Genomic DNA, 19,427 nt, shown 5'->3' with positions numbered 1-19,427 from the left:
CCATCGAATTCATGAAACATTTGAAGTAATTACTGCTCTCCATAGGTTTCATATGGATAAAGGACGTAACAAACAAGTGGTTAAGCTTAATGAAGGTACATGTAGTTGTAATAAGTGGCAATCATTTGGCATTCCATGCTCACATGTGCTAGCTGTTTCTGCTCATATGAGGATTGATAGTTGGCAATTAGTTGAAAAATACTATAGGTTGGATGCCTATGCCAGTTGTTACGCTCCTGAATTTAATCCCATTCCTCATGAATCTTATTGGTCGTATCCTGATTTTCCTATTCTCCACCCTGACCCAACTTCAATGAGGGATAAGGGGCGTCCTAGATCATCAAGGATAAGGAATGAAATGGATTTGAAGGAACCAAACGTTAGGATTCGATGTGGTTTATGTAAAATAGCGGGTCATAATCGTCGCAACTGTCCCACAAAAGATGGAGGACAATCCTCCAACCCCCTTCCTCATGACAATTAAAGTATGAAAGATTATCCATTTTGATAATATGATATTTTTATGTAATGTCTGTAAATTTGTAATCATACTAATGATAATAAGAATTAATGGTTATTTGGTATATGTAGGTATCACCGCACGATGGAGCCGGGACCCTTGGATCCGACAGTTCTACATGGACAGGCCACACACAGGTCATCTGCAGCATGGACAGGTGTTGACTCGAAGGAGCTTCATTGTAGACGACGTGAGGCGATCTTCCATCGCACCAGTGTACTAGATGGACGTATTATTCCTTTGTTGCAGCAGGCAGGCTTCTATGGTGTTGCACGCTTAGGATTCATTTCCTTAGATTGGCATCTTATTACTGCATTTGTTGAGAGATGGTGACCTGAGACTCATACCTTCCACTTACCTCAGGGGGAGTGCATGATTACACTACAGGATATTGCCATGTTGATTGGACTACCAGTAGATGGAGATGTAGTTACTGGTAGCACATGTTTAGATTGGAGGCGTGTATGTTATTCTCTATTAGGACTCACTCCTGGAGATACAGACATAGATGGCCAGCGCCTTCATCTTACATGGTTGAGTCAGAGCTTCCCTACTTTGGCACCAGATGCTAATGAGGAGTCTATTCAGCGTTATACTAGGGCTTATATTTTACAGCTCATTGGAGGTTTTCTATTTTCAGGAAAGTCTAGTGATAAGGTGCATCTTATGTTTTTACCCCTTCTAGAGGATTTTGAGGTTGCTGGTAGGTATAGTTGGGGTAGTGCCTGTTTAGCTTGGCTTTATCGACAGTTGTGTCGAGCCTCTCATATTGATACACATGATATATCTGGCCCACTGATTTTGCTCCAGTTATGGGTATGGGAAAGGTTCCCATTTATTGCACCTCATCGTTTACGTATAGCTCCACATGATGACCAGCTGCCTCCACCTCCATTGGCCATTTGGTATATATTATAAAATTACGACAAATTTTACTATTATGAGGATACATGCATAAACTTAAATTCTAACATTTTTTATTTATTTAACTATGCTTTGTTATTTTAATTTTATAGGTGGAGAGATGAGTTTCAGACTACTTCGATTAGCATGCACGTCTTAGCTTAGTATAGGCACCATCTTGATCGACTTACAGCAGATCAGGTGATAAAAGTGTGATTCATTTCTTATACTTGTTTCTCTAAAAAAATTCTAAACCACTGATTATATCTAACGTTTCTTGGGTATAGATTATATGGCAGCCTTATGTTGATGACATGAATGTTGGTCTTCCTGATTATTGTACTGCTGGGAAAGATATATGGTGCACTATCTCACCTTTGATATGTTTCCACATAATTGAATGGCATAGACCTGATCGAGTATTGCGTCAGTTTGGTTTTCGTCAAGGGATTCCTCAACCATGTGATAATGAGTCAATCTTACACAAATGTGATATGAGAGGTAGACATGATGTTGATTGGACTACTCGACATGGAGACTACATTCGACGTTGGAGCTCTAGGCGTGAGCATATTGCTAGAGGCGAGATGGCTATAGGTTCATTAGGGTATCATGATCCATACATGGTGTGGTATCGCTCCATTACTATTCGGTTTCTTACTCGGACTGGGTCCTTCCACGAGCTATTGGTAATTTTCATGTTTTATCTTTTTATTAAAGTTTATTTTATTTTTATAAGAATTTAATTTAACTCTTATTTGACTTACAGACTACCAGCATACACCAGATATATGATATTGCACCTCCAGATGATTTTCGCATTCGCAGGCTATGTACTACTGTATTAGAGGCCATACATGAGATGGATCGCTTAGATGCTCCATTTAGTGTTGATGCTACTACACAGCTCCAGCCTCCATCAGGAGATGTATGACCTACACGACGAGGGTCTCGTACGAGGGAGATTAGGCATACACCAGCTGTTGCCCGAGTGCGACCATCGACTGACATTAGTCCACCACCTCATCAGCAGCCTACATCATCCATTACTCGATCAGGAGGTGTACGGACTAGAGGGGGAGGGCCTCATACGAGGAGTAGTCCACCACCTCATTAGCAGCCGATATCATCCATCACTCGATCAGGAGGTGTACGGACTAGGGGAGGAGGGCCTCATACGAGGAGTAGTCCACCACTTTATCAGCAGCCGATATCACCCATTACTCGATCAAGAGGTGTACAGACTAGGGGAGGAGGGCCTCATACGAGGAGTAGTCCACCACCTCATTAGCAGCCAATATCACCCATTACTCGATCAGGAGGTGTACGGACTAGAGGCCGAGGGGCTCATACGAGAGGGACTAGGCATACGTCTGTTCTTAGAGATGCACCATCGACTGACATTAGCCTGCCACCTGTTCAGGAGACTCCTATTACACCTATGGAGGTGCCATCCACTCCACCTGTAGTACCACTTGTTGCATCATCACCACCATCGATAGAGGCTACATTGGTTCATGAGGAGTTAGTTCATATAGCAAATGATGATCAACAAGGACAAAAGACTAATCGTGGTCAAGGACATGGTCGAGGACGTGGTAGGAGACGTGGTCGTGGAGCTCATGGAGGGTTACATGTTAGCCCTATAGAGCCATTAATGGAGCATGCACATCATAGACGTCCACTACGGAAGAGGAAGGCTCCTTCGTGCGGTACACATTGAGGATGTTACTACATATGACTTATATTTTGGATACTATTAGTATTTTGCATATCATTATTTTGGACAAATACTCTAGATGTATGTTTTTACTTGTTATATTTTGGATTAACTAACTTTTTATTAACGTAAGTTCTATAGTATTCTATCTATTTTGGACTTATTTTACACAAAATAGTATTGTTACTATTTTGGAAAGGTGCTGATTTTGATATTTGGTTTACTTGTTTTCATTGGTTTTGGATTGAATGTCAAAATACTGATTATAATGTATACAGGTGATAAACTTTAAACATTTGGTTGTACAGTAGGTAATACTAATTAAGAGATAGAATTTTTTTTTCTTTTGTGGAAGGTGTCTCTTCAAGAGACACCTTCAGCATAAATTCGAAATTTTCTACTGTGTATGGAAATTGTGGAAAGTGTCTCTTGAAGAGACACCTTTAGTATAATTTTATTTTTTGGGAATTGTAGAATGTCCCTTTTCAAAATTCGACATTTTCACTGAAAAATTGTTGAAAGTGTCTCTTGAAGAGACACTTTCAATATAAAGCAAAATTTTTTACAAATAATGAAAATTGTGGAAAGTGTCTCTTGAAGAGACACCTTTAGTATAATTTTATTTTTTGGGAATTGTAGAATGTCCCTTTTCAAAATTCAAAATTTTCACTGAAAAATTGTTGAAAGTGTCTCTTGAAGAGACACTTTCAATATAAACCCAATTTTTTAAAAATTATGAAAGGTGTTCGAATATAATTCCATTTTTTTGTAATTATGGAAGGTGTCTCTTGAAGAGACACCTTTAGCATAAATTCAAAATTTTCCACTGTTTGAATGGAAATTGTGGAAAGTGTCTTTTGAACAAGCACTTTCAGTATAAACCCAATATTTTTAAAATTGTGGAAGGTATCAAGAGACACATTTCACAATTCCCAAAAAATGGAATTATATTGAAGGTGTCTCTTGAAAAGACACCTTCTATTATTTTAAAAAAATTGGGTTTATACTGAAAGTGTCTCTTGAAGAGACACTTTCCACAATTTTCATACATTAAAGAGAGACATCTTTAACTTTAAAATCATTTCTACAAATAAAATACATATTGGATTTTGTGGAATTGTGTAAAGTGTCTTTCCAAGAGACACATTTAGTATAAATCTAATTTTTTGGAATTTTAGAAGGTGTCTCTTAAAGAGACACCTTTGGTATAAATTAAAATTTTTAGGAATTGTAGAAGGTGTCTCTTCAAGAGACATCTTTAGCTTTAAAATCAAATTTATAAGACATTCAAATTTTTGAGGAAAGTGTCTCTTCAAGAGACACCTTTAATGAATATTGGATTTTTTGCCACGTGGAAAGTGTCTCTGCAAGAGACACCTTTAATACATATTGGATTTTTTGCCACGTGGAAAGTGTTTTTTCAAGAGACAACTTTAATGTAAATCAAATTTTCTGAAATTGTAGAAGGTGTCTCTTCAAGAGACACATTTAGCTTAAATTCAATTTTTTCATGATTTTGAAAATTGTGGAAGGTGTCTCTTCAAAAGACACCTTCCACGTGGCCAAAACTGCCGTAAATCTATCAATATTTTCAAAACTACCATTTTTTAATTATAATTTTTTAAAATTGCCGCAAAAGTTAAAAAAGCCCTTTCCTTTTGCCCTTTTATTTCTTGGGCTCTAGTCCCGATCATATCCATAATCCTTTATCCACCACTTGCACAGATGAAGTCATATCTCAATTGTTATTGTTATTATTTATAATGTATTAGTAACTCCACATGTGTTGTATTTAGTGTCTAATTTTTCACTCCATCTGCATCAAGCTTAGAGAAATGGGATGTTATTTTTTGATTGGAAAAGACGTGGTATGTTATAGATTGAGATTAAGTAACAATCTCAAAGCATAACCTAACCTGATAACAATCACACCCTTGGATTCCATTAAAGGTGAGTTTCTTCACTTGAAAGGCTTGTTGGGGAAAGGTTTTGACTTTGGATTAGCTTCAAAAAAGAGGGTGGACTTTGCCCAATAGATGTGCTTTATGCAAAGAGACCATAGACCATATCCTTTTTCATTGTGACAAGGCAAGATTACTATGGTAGCTAGGGTTCTCCATTTTTGGTGTTTGGTGAGTTATTTATGAGATAGTTAGGGAAACTCCCCTAGGGTGGAATGGGACTTTTATAGAGAAAAGGCGTAGTAAGGCTTGGAGAGTAGCCCCTATTTGCATTTTCTGGATGCTTTGGAAGGAAAGAAACAATAGGTTTTTGGATAGTGAGGAATTGTTTGATCAAAGGCTAAAAAAGTTTATTCCTAAACAATTTCTCTATGTGGGTTAGGGTGTATATAGGTGATGGGTATATGCATTTAATTGATTTCATAGAGTGGTTGGGTATTGGGTGAGGGAGTGAGTTTTTTTTTTTTTTTTTTGTACCATCTTTTCTGCTTTTTGCTTGTTTTACTTGTACACTCTTTTCGCGCTTTTTTAATACAATTTCTTACTTATAAAAAAAAAGGAAAAAAAAAACCTAACCTTATAACTATGAATCCTTGAAAATTTTCAGAGAATTTAAAGAAAGATATAACATTAGACTGATTTGAATTGCATAACATGATTCATGTTGTGTTGACTAGATTTTGCAATTCTTTACTTTCTGCAGTTGTTGGGTTGTGAGTTCATTCTTTAAGCTTGTAAGATTGATGAATCATGATGTTATCTCAATATGTTTGTGCTTCATGGCTATATGCTTGCTTTCTGGGCACTTTGACTGAATCTAATGAGTGTTCACATGTTTGCAGTGGTAACTTGATTTTTATTTATCTAATATTTTCTTTAATACTCAATAGCATCTTCATAAACTATCTTGATTTAACTATTAAGGATGATATGACAACCATATTTTTCTTTAAATGGTAAGATAAATACTTCATTAAAAAGAAAGAAAGAGAAGGTGGTAGCTGATGAACAAAGAAAGTTCCTCCTCAGGCTAGATATGCAGTAGAACAGCAAGAAATTGAATGACAGTATGTTAGCATGATTGAATGTTAACAAAAGCCTCTTTGAGGGTAGATTTTGTACCCGAAACCATGATTACAAGGATTACTGTTTATTATTACAAAAAAATTATGGTTTTTGACTTCTATCAAAATGCATACTATGTTGATCCATTTCCAGCTGATTTTTACTTGAAACTAGTAGAGAAGAGAACTGCCTTTATTCAACTGTAAGCATTGTGCTAAAAATTCCAAACTATAAATGTTGAGAGATTCTTTGGATGGTTGTTATTTTCAAGTACAGTTTTGGGTTTATTTTGTATGACACTTATTTGGCGCATGATAAGCTTCGAATATAATTTCCATTGGGCACATCAAGATTCTCATTTTGATAAGAAGGTATTCTGTTTTCTGTGACTTCCTTAGTCTAAACATCAGAGTGTTTTGATGGACTGCTTGCTTTCTACTCAAACTAAATGCCTACTTCATTTTTGAGGTGTTTTTCTTTTAAAACCTTGTTTATTGGGAAACTGAAATTCCAAATGTTTAAGCTTCTGACAGTGGCAGTTTTATTTTACCAATGACAATGTTTCTAAAGGACATTTTTCATCTAAATCCCCAGAAGAATAGCTCTGTGTTTTCCTATAAAACCAATATGTCTTAGGGTACCACCTTTGACATAATCTTTTTGTTCTTGTAAAAATCATATTGGTTTGAAAGTTTTAGGTTGAAGATTAAATTCTTTCACCTATCCTATTATTTTTTTGTGGTTACAAGTGATCAATGTTTTAAAAGGCTAAAGATGATCTTGAGTCATTTTGCCTAAATGAGGTGAGACATAAGCCTCGGCATAAACCTTGACTTAAAAAAATAAATAATAAAAAAATATTTAAAAATAAAAAATACTCATAGAATCATGATAAATTGAATAATAAAAAAGACGTAAACTTCGTAATGATAAAATTAATTATTTTTCATTGTTAATAGTTCTAATTTAGTTCCTTTTTCTCTCATCAAATTTGGCTCTCTCATGGTTTATTTTTTATTAACATTCTAAAGCCTTGACGGGGTGAGGCTTAAGCCTCGATTACCTTATCTGAGGCTATAGCCTCAAGGCTAATTTGTAGAGCCTTGCCTTGAGGGTGAGCCTTGAGGCATAAGCCTCAATAGCCTCCCATACTGCTCTCAACTTCAAAGATGCACCTAGAGAGAAATCTAAATAAGTAGAAAGCTTCCCCATTTTGCATCCTACTAAAGAAGTAAAATCCTCTCCATTAAGGAACCCCTTATTGAAATCTCAAACTACACAAGGATCCAACTTAAATACATCATTTGCTCTTCACAAGCATCACAAAAAATAAGAGTATCATCTACAAAGGAAGGGTCACTTCAATCCTTCACCACTCTCCCTCCTACCCTAAGGCTTGATATGAAGCCTCCTTCCCTAGCCCTTTTTAAAAAATTGCCAAGGGCCTCTATTGCCAAAATAAATGAGTTAGCAGCAAAAGGATCTCCTTGCATCAAACCCCTTGAACTTTTTTTAAAAAAAAACTACAAAGATTCCATTCTCCAACGCAAAGAATCTAGCTATTGAGATGCAACATTGAATCCAACCAATCCATTTATGCCTAAAACTCATCTTGTTGAGAACTACTAAGAGGAATTCCCAATTGACATGGTCATATGCCTTCTCTATATCTTGCTATTAGAGCACTCCTCCCTTAGAGCTCTTCAATGATGAATCTATCGTCGCATTTGCAATGAGAACAATATCCAAAATTTATCTTCCCTCCACAAAGGCATTCTAAGCATTGGATATCACTATTTCAATGACCTCTTGAGTTAATTAACCAAAACTTTTACGAGGAGTTTATACAAACTACCCACCAAGCTAATAGGTCTGAAGTCATCTATATCATTTGCCCTTCCTTTCTTAGGAACTAAGGCCAAGAACATAGCGCTTAAGCTTCTCTCAAGAACACTATGCTCATGGAACACCCTAAAGAGATCTATCACTTCGTTCTTTGCAAAGTCCTATCTAAACTGCTAAAAACTCGTAGAGAAACCATCCAGGTCAAGGGCCTTATTCCCAAACAATCTTGTTAAAGCCTCAAAGACACGCATTAGAGAAATACTGTAGGAAGGTGCTTCGCTATTAGTTATGTATTTAAATTTGAATTAGAAGCTTTATAGGTTGAAGAACTTGTAACTCGGTAACTCTTAACTGATACCGTATATAAGAAATTCATGCAAATTATAGTAGATAACTCAGTCCAAACAAATACTAATCTCATTAAAATTAGAGCCACAAGGTGATCTAGAATAGCAACTACACAAAAGAAAGTTAAGGTCCCTGGAGCTTCTCAAAACACAACTTAAAACTGTAACACTTATTTAAGGTATGAAATTTCCCAAAACTAGTGGCTGGGTACATATAAAAGAAGTAAACTATCAGCTAGTGTATCACCATGAAATTCTATTTTGTAATTTGGTCATACGACTCAAATCACACTGAAACAAAAATTCTAACAGCAAAGTCTTGCTTATGGAAAAAGTATTTGAATATAAAAGAATCAAGGCATAAAGGATATTTGTGTAAAAATTAATGGAATTTTAACCCAATGTGAGATAAGTCTTGCTTTGTTGTTCATGAGCTATAGTTCCCAGTTTGCTGACCTATTCTCTTGTGTTTTTTTTCTTTTGTTTTTGCACAACATTTATCTTACACTAGCTGTCAGCCAGGTTTAGATCCAGACATAACACCTGGATTGCATTGATGTTCAATGTCAAAATGGATACTGTTCATCCATTAGTTTCAGACCTTTGAATGATACTAGATTGATTGCAAGAATAGTCATGTTACCTCCATGGAAAGCAGAAAGAAAAAAAACTTCCTCCCAAGAAAAATTTGCCATAGAAAAAAGAAAGGGATTCTAGGTACTGTGCTTGAGTATTTGTTTAGCAGACCTCAGGTATGAACTGCTGTTTGGTTTGCTTGGAATTTGTGCTGTGTTTTACCTTTGGTTAAGAGAAGTGATGGAGGTTCTATGGTTCCACTGAAGAGAGAGGTGGCGAAAATTGTTGGATAGGGCTGGAGAGAGAGGAGAAGCCACTCTTATTTGGTTTTCAGACAAGTTACTCTTTGTTTCATTTAGAGATCCAATGTCCATTTTCAAGAATTAGTTCCCTAGAGCAGTTGATTAATTTCTTGATAAACTATTTCATTAGAAGTTTCAGGCATAATTGTAAGAATAAACATGAGAACCAATAGAAAGAATAGAAGTTGATAATATTTTTCTCTTTTGTTCTAAAAAAATTAAATAACCAATAGAAGTTGTCCTTGAGGCCTGGCTCAAGCAGTAAGGTTTGTGGGAGGTTCCAGGTTCATGTCAATGGGAACAAAAATTTACCTTAAAAAAAAAAAAAAACAAAAACAATAGAGTTACCTGATGTATATTAAGATGGCTTTCAGATCATCTGCTTCACCACCAAGTTTTCACAACTAAAAAGAAGGTGCCTATAGAGGTGTCAAGAACAAATGCTCCAGATGGAAACTCGATCACCTGAATTCCAGTTTTATAACCTACATGGAAAGAGCACTCAACAAATGTTGCATTTCTTCCAAAAGGAGGATTTCGCTTTGGCCATCTGAACACTGACAATAGGCCTTAGGCATCTTGTTGTTACTCAAAACTTTCTTCCCCAACACGAGTCTGGTTTCCTGCGTTGTAAGCCTCAGAAAATTTCAAGGGTACCTGCTAATGAATGGAAGAGCTGTATGAGATGAAAAATGTCATGTATGGTTCTGGAACTGATAATTTTTAAATTGAATTATGACCATCTCCTTATTCCATATCACTTTCAGACACTTTCAAAGGTAACTTTTCCAGCTTTATTTTCCAATCTCGTTTCCTCCACCTGCTTCTTGAATTGATAACCATGGTTTTCCATGGTTAATCCATCTCAATTAGTTAAAACATTATGGTTTCAGGAATTACGTGAGACAAACAATTCAAATACCCAATTTCATCCCCATTACCAGTAGTCTCCACAAGAACAAGAACCATCTCTGAAGCGATGGAAACGAATTGGATCCCTAAGAATTATCTCCCTATTTTCCAACCTTGAGAAGAGCTTCATTGTTTCATGACAATGCCAACAGCTTCTCAAGTTCTTCATTACTCTCACAGGAGCTGATCTTGGTAAACTAATTATCCCAAAAGTCACAGCTAACTTTTCACTATGGTAGCTGACCATTGAGTTGTCCTTGTGCTTTGGTTCTGAGGCATCAGAAACAAGCTTCTCATCAATATAATCTAATTTCTTTATCTCCTCCAACATTTCCTCCAATTGCACATAAATGACTTGACTATTAGGGTGAGACCTATCACCCGCCACAAAGGAATGAACCACGTTTCCAACCTCAATCCAACTTAGACCAGGTTCTTTTTTAACTCCTCGATCTTTCATCAAGTTCCTGATTTCTGTGGCTGGCATTTGTATTCCAGCATCATTGTAGATGTTGTAAAGAAGCACATATGATGCAGCAGCTTCAGGTTCAAGCTCAATTACTCTCTCTGCAACACGTTTCCCAGTGTCAGTGGCCTTATGGACCCTGCAAGCACTCAATAAAGATCGCCACATTACTGGATCGCCCTCAAAGCCTGAGTCCATAATGAAGCTTTCTGCCTCGGCTAGTCTTCCAGCTCGACCCAGAAGGTCCACAATGCAGGCAGAATGCTTTACATTTGGCGTTATGCCATGATCTTTCTTCATGATTTCAAAATATCTGCGATGTAATAACAATTAGATTCTAGCAGCAACTCAATCACTAAACTCAAAAAAGGCCTTAAAGAGTTATATAAATTAGATTTCAAAAAATAACAATCACCCTAAGATTCAGAAAGTGCAGTCATGAGCACACTCATCTTATTCCATATATTCTACCTTTAATTCAGGATGCACGAGCCCCAGAGTAGTTTTTATAATTCAGTTTTTTAATTGAAGGCCGCACAAACCCATTTGAATATCAAAGGATAAACAAATAAATAAATAAATAAAAAACCACCATCAGCACCAAAATATAAGAGAAACTAATGTAGCTGAAACTTACCGTAATCCTTCTTCTACAAGTCCCCCATGACTACATGCAACAAGAACTCCAAGAAAAGTAATGTGGTTAGGTGCAATCCCAGAACCCTTCATCAATTCAAAGAGGTCCACAGCTTCTTTTGCACATCCATGTTGTGCATTGCTAGAAATCATCACAGACCATGACACTATGTCGGGATTCTTTGTCTCTTTAAAGGTCATATTAGCAGAATCTATGTCTCCACATTTGGCATACATGCAAATCTGTGAATTTTGAATGATGGTGAAGTTTCCGATTCCAGTTTTTATTGCATAGGCATGGATCTGCTCACCAGACTTTACTGCTGCCAAATTTGCACAAGCACTCAACATGATTGATATTGTGAACTCATCCGGTTTTCTTCCAGAGAACAGCAATTCATGGAACAGAGTCAGTCCACCCTCAAATTGTCCATTTTGAACATGACCCACAATAAGGGATGTCCATGAAACAACATCTAGCTTGGGAGTTGAATGAAAACATTTTAGGCCATCCTCAATTGAACCTGACAATGAATACAGCTCAACAAGTGCATTTCCAATGAACTCATCAGACTGAAGATTGTATTTAAAGATTTGAGCATGAATTTGCTTTCCGCACTCAAATGCTTCAATGGTGCTACAAGCTTTGAGTATGCTCGAGAATGTAAACTCAGAGGGCTTCATTCCTCGACTTTGCATCTCAAAGAAAAGATACATGGCTTCATTTGCAAATTCATCAGCCATAGTCTCCATTTGCAGGAATCCAGCAATCATGGCATTATACATGACAACATTTGGATCAGGCATGAGCTTGAAAATTTTGGTTGCATCTTCTAAATCTCCAATTTTTGCATATGTATCAAGCAATGCAGTTCCAACAACAACATCCAAATCCAACCCAAGTTTGACTGCACACCCGTGAAGCATTTTCCCACATTCTATTGAAGAACTAAAGTTTGAGCCACATGCCTTCAGGGCACTTCCTAATGCATAACTATTCAAATTCAGTCCATGCCGAAGCATTTTCACAAGAAGTCTCAACATTTCATCATTTGAGCCAATTCGAACATAACCTGCAATCAAGGAGTTCCAGGAGACAGAATCTAATTCATCTGCACTCTCAAACACCAGCCTTGCCCAATCAATCCGGCCACACTTGCAATACATATCAATAAGTGAATTGGTCAAAAGAACTGGACCACCCAACCCACTGACAGTAATCAAGGCATGTATCAACCTACCCAATCTCAAATCCAGAGTTCGTCCACAAACGCTCAAAGCATTTGAGAAAGTGAATTTATCAAGCCTTAAATCGGACATTCTCGCTTCCTTAAACAGGTTCATAACCTCATGATAGAAACCCATCTGTGTATACCCAGAAATCAAGGAGTTCCAAGAAACAACATTACGTTTAGGCATTCTATCAAACAACTTCTTTGCAACATCCGTTTCACCACATTTACAGTACATGTAAAGCAGATTGTTCAGCAAAAACAAACACGGTTTGAAACAAGTTTTGATCATGTGCATGTGGGCAAGCTTGCCATGGATCAAAGACCCAGTTCTGGTAGAGCATTGCACAAGTTTTGTATAGGTAACTGAATCTAGCGGCAACCCCAAATAATATGGTTGAGGATTATGAGGTGGGGTTTGCATCGCTTGATCGAATGTGGTCAATGAGTTTCTCGGTAGCCCTTAGGACTTGATTTCTGAGAGATATTCAAGCTTTGCCTTCAGCAACAGACTCCTATTACCATAACTGCTGTATGTTGAAGAGAAACCCGAATCATATGAAGCCCAAAGTATCATAAAAATTAATTCAAATCCACCATATAGCATATCACTAGCTTATAATGAAACTGAGGATTGGCAGTTACCATTAGAATCGAGGAGAAGTTATATTACCAATGACATAACTGCATTGCAATTTGCAGTTTAGATCACTGAGAAACAACAAAAGTAAGGGATGGCATTTTCCTTTGAGGGTCTTCAACGTAAAGCCACTTTTTCTGTAATATCCGGTTGATCACCTGGTCAAAGGGGTCTCACTTCTGACCTGGAGAATCATGCAATGATGCACTACCTAAAAATCTAACATTTTTGTGAACTTCGACTAACTTTAAGAGTCCATGAATTTTGAGGAAAGTAATCCGTAAAACGTCCATTCTAATAGTAAAAATCATCGATATATCAAAATTACCCTCTAACCCTCCTTTCATTTTATTGCCAATTACCATAAATTTTTCGTTTTTTTTTCTTTTTCATATTTTTACTTCGACATCAAGTCAAGCAACCAATCATGTCACATGATTTTTCATTTTCCTTCTCTTTTCTCCTCATAATACCGCCATCTTTTTGTTTTTTTTAAACGTATTGGCTTCATGAAATATTTTAAATTTCAATTTTTTTCACAATTTCATCTTTCAATATTTATTAATTTTAATTATTTATGAATATTTTTAAAATAAAAAATATATATTAATAATTAATAAAAAAATTTAATATAAAAAATACATAAATATAAATTTAAAGATTTAGGACATAAGATTTTTTATATTCTTACTAAAAAAATATTTATTTATTTTATAAATCTTATTACATTGTCATATTATTTTATTATTTATATTTTAAAAAATTTTAAATTTTCATATGAAAATCGGAGTCTATGATTATGGTTTTAGCTTTTTACTTAGGGTTATTTGGTTAAATGGGTTAAAATAACATTCATATTTGCAAAAGTAACCCATCCCTCAAAAAGCATAAAAAATGACTAGATTAGGACAAAAATGCCCTTTTCGTTTTATTTCCTTCCACCACTTATTCTCTTTCATTCTCTTTCATTCTCTTTCATTCTCTTTCATATGCTTTTGTCTCTCCTTCACGAGCCCTAGATAAGTTCTCATCTATCATTCCCAACCCTAGAAGGCTTCTCATCTCTCATCTCTTCTTTCATTCCCAAACCTTAAAAACTTCTTATTCTTTTTTTGTGAAGTTGTATCACATTTTATCTCTAAGCAGGAAACAAAAAATGATTTTATTGAAGAGTGATAAGCCGAAAAGGTTGAAAATGGTGGTTAGAAAGCAAAAATCTCAATTGCGAATGGGAGAGGAAGTAAAACTACTAAGAAAAAAATCTCAATTATCAATGAAAGAGGAAAGTGAATCCCCAAAGCCAGTGAGTGCAGTCTTTACATTTCATAAATTTTTGAAACTTTTCATGATTTTATAGAATAATGTTTGTGAAAGATTAGGTTTGTTACTTAATGTTTTTAAAATTTTGGGAATTATTGATTCAAAATAATAAATTGTATATTTATACTTCTTTTTAGTTCTCCATTACCATCAGTTATATATTTGGAGTGAATAAAAAATATATAACGATTTCATGCAATGACATGTGATTAAGGACATGTTTTCAAATAATTTATGAAATTTTAGGGGTTTTTTGAATTTTTAGGGATATTATGTAATGGTGTTTGAGTAGGGTTATGTTTGTTACTTAATGTTTTTACAAATTTGGAAACTACTAAAGTGTGTTGAAAATAATAAAAATCTCATATATATATATAAGATTTTAGAGTGAATTAGATATATTCAATGTAGTGATATTTGATTGGGGTTAAGTTGAGTTTCTAGAAAAATTTTAGGATTTTTGGTATTTTTAGGGATATTATGTAATAGTGTTTGAGTAAGGTTGGGTTTGTTACTTGATGTTTTTAAAAATTTGGGAGCTATTGAAGTGTATTCAAAATAATAAATTATATATTTATAAATTTGTTTAGTTCTCTATTATTGTTAGTTATATATTTGGAGTAAATAAAATATATAATAATTTCATGCAATGATATGATTAAAAATAAGTTTTTAGAGAATTTATGAAAATTTTGGAATTTTTGGACTTTTTAGGGATGTTATGCAATAGTGTTAGAGTAGGGTTAGGTTTGTTACTTGATGTTTTTAAAATTTTAGGAACTATTGGAGTATATCCAAAATAATAAATTGTTATTAGGTTAATATGTTATTGTACAACATTTACAATTTTGTAATAAATATTTAGTAGCTTCATTTTGTTTAATTTATAGACTACTAATACCTCGACATATTTTATAGTTAAAATACCTAAAGAAGAGCAGTTCCCAACAAAGGCTGCATGTCTGTCATACGTTATTGTAATAGAAAATATTTATAAAAAACAAAAAAAAAACTCAATAAACAACAATTAGAGATGCTCAAGAATTCTTGCTTTGGGTTTTTTTTTTTTTTGCTATACCATAACTTCAATTTTCAACTCAAGTTGTGCACCACATGCTATTACATCATTGTCTTTAAAAAAAAAATGACGAAATGTGGTTTTTAATGAAGTTGAAAGGATTAAGATTTAATCAAGAAGAGTTTGGATTTTGATTACTTGTTTAAGTTTTGGTCTCATCCCTCAACATGGTCAAGAAGCAAAAGAAAAAGCTTGATAATTTTAAAGATGAAGACATGGTCAACTTAGTTTTATTGTACTTTCTTAAGCATGTTCTACTTGGGAAAAAAGGGAAAAAAAATTAATAAACATGCAATGAGTTGGCCTTGTTGATAGTTTGAAAGTTTTTAATAAATAAATATTAATGGGGTAGGATTTGCTATAAAAGAACTCTTTTTGAGCTACAACATGCCTTGGAGAATTGAGTGTTAAAATACCAAGGTAAGAAGCAACAAAAGGGAAATATACCACAATAAGCATATAGTCTAGTTGGATTTCCATATGTTTTCCAAGTTTAGGTGTATTATGCTATTTCAATTATCAGAATGAAATATGTTAATCATGTTGCTAATAGTTGCTTACAGATATTAAATTTGAGTATTACTTCCACACTGAGGTTCATTGAGCCCCAACGAGTTCTTTTGGACTCCAATATGATTTGATAGTGTTGTTACTTACGTACTTGTTGTCTAGTAAGTAAATGTTTTTATTATTTTTGCTTTTACTTATTATTATATTGACATAGAATCAAATAGTATAACTAACTTTTTTTTTTGTATATTGTCTAACATATTGATATCACTTTTAGTTCTCATATTATTAGATAATTATGTTATTTTAACATTTCTTTTTTACCTTTTCTTATTAGCAAATGTTAAATCAAGGTGGGAGAAACATGTCAAAAAATAGAATCAATTTCAAATGCAAGCAAATGATGTTCTTATTAACTATGTTAATGGGCTTCATCTAGTTCCTTCCATAAAATGGTTTAAGGTGTACATCATCTATGTCCCTATTAAAGCTTAAAGTATGTATTGGGTATTGAATGTAGTTCACCTTGCACAAAAGAGGATATTTGTGTATAATTCATTGATAGGCATTAATAGTGATAATCGATTGAAAGGTGTCATCATACCTTTAGCTAGATTGTTGTTGTATATATTACATGTCATAGCATTTTATGGGGAGAATGGTGATCCTAAGGATGACCAACAATGAGACATTGAACAATTGCATGATGTTCCTCAACAAAAATATGAGTAAGCAAATAAATATCTAAACATTCATCTTATCATTTTATCTTTATGTTTTATACAATAAAATTCTTATAATGATCTTAAATTTGATTATTTGTGTTTTATGCAGTGGTGATCGGTGTGATGTTCTTAATAAAATATGCAAAATATTTGATGCATAATCATCCATTCAGCTCACTAACCGGTGCCCATATGGATTGGTTTCAAGAAAAAATGACAATTGAATTGTTCTACTTTAAAATTTTGCCTACGTAGTAGGTTTACATGTTATTGAGGGTTAATTGTTAGTTCGGATGAATTTTATTGGTGCTCAAAGTAATAATTTATTTTAATGTAGTTTGCTATGTTAAAAGCATATTTTGAATTGAAGTGAATATTTTGATTATAATATTATACATTTTGTTATTAACACTTTATGTACTATTGAGAGATATATGACCAAAAGCTATGTGAATAATTTGATTTATGGAACTTAATTCATTAGTTCTTTATAAATAAATCTTAACTATAGTTAAGTCAAGGTGAAAATTTAGACCTCAAAACTTAATTGTTAAGTTAAGGTGAACATCTTGATTTTGGGAAGATAACTTAACGGTGTAATTTTTTGAAAATGAAAATCATAAGGAAGTCAAAGTAAAGATTTTTAATTCACAATTTAATACAAAATAAAGTTACCGCAATCAAATAAAGGTAAAGATTTTTAAGTGACCATTTAACCATAGAGGTAAACATTCGAATTTTAGAGAACTTACTTAATGGTTATTTGCAAATGAAACTTAACCAACTAAAGTGTAAGCTCTTTTTAAATGAAAATCAATCATAGGTTAATTAAAGGTCACATAACATTTCGATTAACAACTTAAATGGAGTTTAAGTACTCAATCAAAACATTCAATTAGTCTATGAATTAACTAAGAAGAATTATTTAGCATGGTCTCAACTAGTCTAAACCTTCTTAAAAGGAAAAGGCAAGTTGAGCTATTTGATAACCATGATGATCTCAAATGCAATGTTTAGGATGAAGAAAACTCCATGATAATGTATTGGCTCTAGAACATTATGCAACCTAAGATTAGTGGGACATGTATATTTCTTACCACAACAAAGGAAATCTAGGAAGTAAAGTTACAAATTGATTCAAAGGTCAGATGCCTCACATATCTACAAGATGAAGATGAAAATTTTAAGAACTATGATTAGGTTTGTGTTCTACATTAACATCTAAACTCAATGTAGAGTATGATTAAGTTCATGTTCAAATTCTTAGAAAGGATACCTTATTGTCTTTAGAAGTTATTTTCTCTATAATAAGAACTAAGGAAAGACGTCAAATAGTGATGCTTAATGACCAATCTTTGGAAGGTTGAACACTTATTACTACCAAACAGAATAGTAGAGCATCAATGGTTGATCTTGGGGTGTAGAGTAATTCCAACGAGTATGTGGTAGAATTTGGGAAGAAAAAAACTCAAAACCATTCACCAATAAGGATGGTTGTGGGTACAACTATTATAAAAACCGAGGCAAAATGTATTGGAAGCTTTGAAAAAAACTTAGTCCTTCAATCAAAATCATGATAATTTGAGTGCACATAATAGGCAATGAGAAGGACAAGCACATGTTACTTACTTTGAAGGAAACCGACTAAAAGATGAATAAATCAAACAACTCTAAGATTAGTGGATTCAAGAAAAAACAGATAGATCAACTTCGAAGCCTTCTTACATCACTAGATAATCTTAATGCCCTACATTCTCTTGCACACATAGGTAAGTTCTCATATGCTCATGCTCTTAATGTGTCAAAAAAAACTATTTTTCAAGAGACTAGGTTGTTAACTCAAGTATAATTAACCATTTGAAAAAATCTTTCCATTGGTTTTCTTCATATAGTCCAATGTCTTAGATATAGGAAGCTTAAAGTTTAATGTACATTGGTCATAATAGCTGGTCATGGCACATTAAATTTGTCACTCATTCTATCACTAAAATAAATATTACATGTCCAAAGATTATCTATTAACCTTTTATATGTCCATCAAATCACCTAAGATCTTAAATGTTATATAACATTCTTACCAATTCATTATGTTTTTCAGGACCACGCTATGGGGAAGATGATTGAGCATGCTAAAGAATAGAAGAGACTCTTCCTTCTTGAAGCTTGTTGTGGAAACAATGTCAAGTTGCCACTCTTATACCTCTTTGAAAAACTTTCATATAATAGGGACTAGATTTGGCTACAAAATTCGACGATTAGGGCATTCATCGTTTCTTTTATTGAAAAAAAAAATGTTTTCTTCTCTCTTTGAAAAATTAGATGTCAATGCATTCAATTGTGAGGTTTATGAGTTTGCTCAACACCATAAAACCTTGTTTTCATTGAAAAATCTTTTAGTCAATTTACTTTGATTCACATTAATGTATAGAGTCCTTTGAGAATTCCAAATATTTTTAGTTTTAAATAGTTTTTATAATTCATAGATGATTGCACTACGATCACTTGGCTTTATTTATTGAAAGATGTTTAACGTAAACAATGTGTTCCCTATATTTCATAAAATTATTGAAAATTAGTTTGAAATGAAAATAAGAAGTGTCAAATCCAACAATGGGAGGTAATACTTTAATTAGGTCCTATCATATTTTTTTCTTCTAAGAAAAATGTAT

The 19,427-nt window shown here is 34.0% G+C and overlaps 3 protein-coding genes across 4 annotated transcripts; 2 read left to right on the top strand and 1 right to left on the bottom strand.

The window, feature by feature from the left end:
• The first annotated feature begins 884 nt into the window (after positions 1 to 884).
• On the top strand, positions 885 to 3,293 carry LOC132253214 (serine/threonine-protein phosphatase 7 long form homolog). The gene is made up of 4 exons (XM_059734832.1): positions 885 to 1,425; positions 1,537 to 1,624; positions 1,723 to 2,112; positions 2,193 to 3,293. The coding sequence occupies exons 3-4, from the start codon at positions 1,738 to 1,740 to the stop codon at positions 2,355 to 2,357; spliced, it is 540 nt and encodes a 179-aa protein (XP_059590815.1). The 5' UTR covers positions 885 to 1,425; positions 1,537 to 1,624; positions 1,723 to 1,737; the 3' UTR covers positions 2,358 to 3,293.
• On the top strand, positions 917 to 1,588 carry LOC132253159 (serine/threonine-protein phosphatase 7 long form homolog). Its single transcript, XM_059734575.1, has 2 exons — positions 917 to 1,425; positions 1,537 to 1,588. The coding sequence occupies exons 1-2, from the start codon at positions 917 to 919 to the stop codon at positions 1,586 to 1,588; spliced, it is 561 nt and encodes a 186-aa protein (XP_059590558.1).
• A 6,118-nt stretch (positions 3,294 to 9,411) lies between the features above and the next one.
• On the bottom strand, positions 9,412 to 13,371 carry LOC100244885 (pentatricopeptide repeat-containing protein At3g13880). Of its 2 annotated transcripts, none has more exons than XM_059734942.1 (3): positions 13,131 to 13,371; positions 11,255 to 13,015; positions 9,412 to 10,930 (listed from the first exon to the last, which is right to left on the bottom strand). In XM_059734942.1, the coding sequence occupies exons 2-3, from the start codon at positions 12,907 to 12,909 to the stop codon at positions 10,177 to 10,179; spliced, it is 2,409 nt and encodes an 802-aa protein (XP_059590925.1). In that variant the 5' UTR covers positions 12,910 to 13,015; positions 13,131 to 13,371; the 3' UTR covers positions 9,412 to 10,176. The 2 variants fall into 2 exon arrangements, with proteins under 2 accessions (XP_059590925.1, XP_059590926.1); XM_059734943.1 differs by having other exon boundaries at positions 11,255 to 13,012.
• Between the last annotated feature and the right edge of the window lie 6,056 nt (positions 13,372 to 19,427).

The sequence above is a fragment of the Vitis vinifera genome, chromosome 18 (assembly GCF_030704535.1).
Source record: "Vitis vinifera cultivar Pinot Noir 40024 chromosome 18, ASM3070453v1".
NCBI classification, from domain to species: Eukaryota; Viridiplantae; Streptophyta; class Magnoliopsida; order Vitales; family Vitaceae; genus Vitis; species Vitis vinifera.
The sequence above is the reverse complement of the archived record's forward strand: the minus strand, read 5'-3'. Positions and strand labels throughout refer to the sequence as shown.

Excerpts from the sequence above, each read along its gene's own strand:
- LOC132253214 (XM_059734832.1), top strand. The coding sequence starts at position 1,738 with ATGAATGTTGGTCTTCCTGATTATTGTACTGCTGGGAAAGATATATGG. Across the intron at positions 2,113-2,192 it reads GGTCCTTCCACGAGCTATTG|ACTACCAGCATACACCAGAT; the intron begins GTAATTTTCATG and ends TTTGACTTACAG.
- LOC132253159 (XM_059734575.1), top strand. The coding sequence starts at position 917 with ATGTTGATTGGACTACCAGTAGATGGAGATGTAGTTACTGGTAGCACA. Across the intron at positions 1,426-1,536 it reads CCACCTCCATTGGCCATTTG|GTGGAGAGATGAGTTTCAGA; the intron begins GTATATATTATA and ends TTAATTTTATAG.
- LOC100244885 (XM_059734942.1), bottom strand. The coding sequence starts at position 12,909 with ATGCAAACCCCACCTCATAATCCTCAACCATATTATTTGGGGTTGCCG. Across the intron at positions 10,931-11,254 it reads CTTGTAGAAGAAGGATTACG|ATATTTTGAAATCATGAAGA; the intron begins GTAAGTTTCAGC and ends ATTACATCGCAG.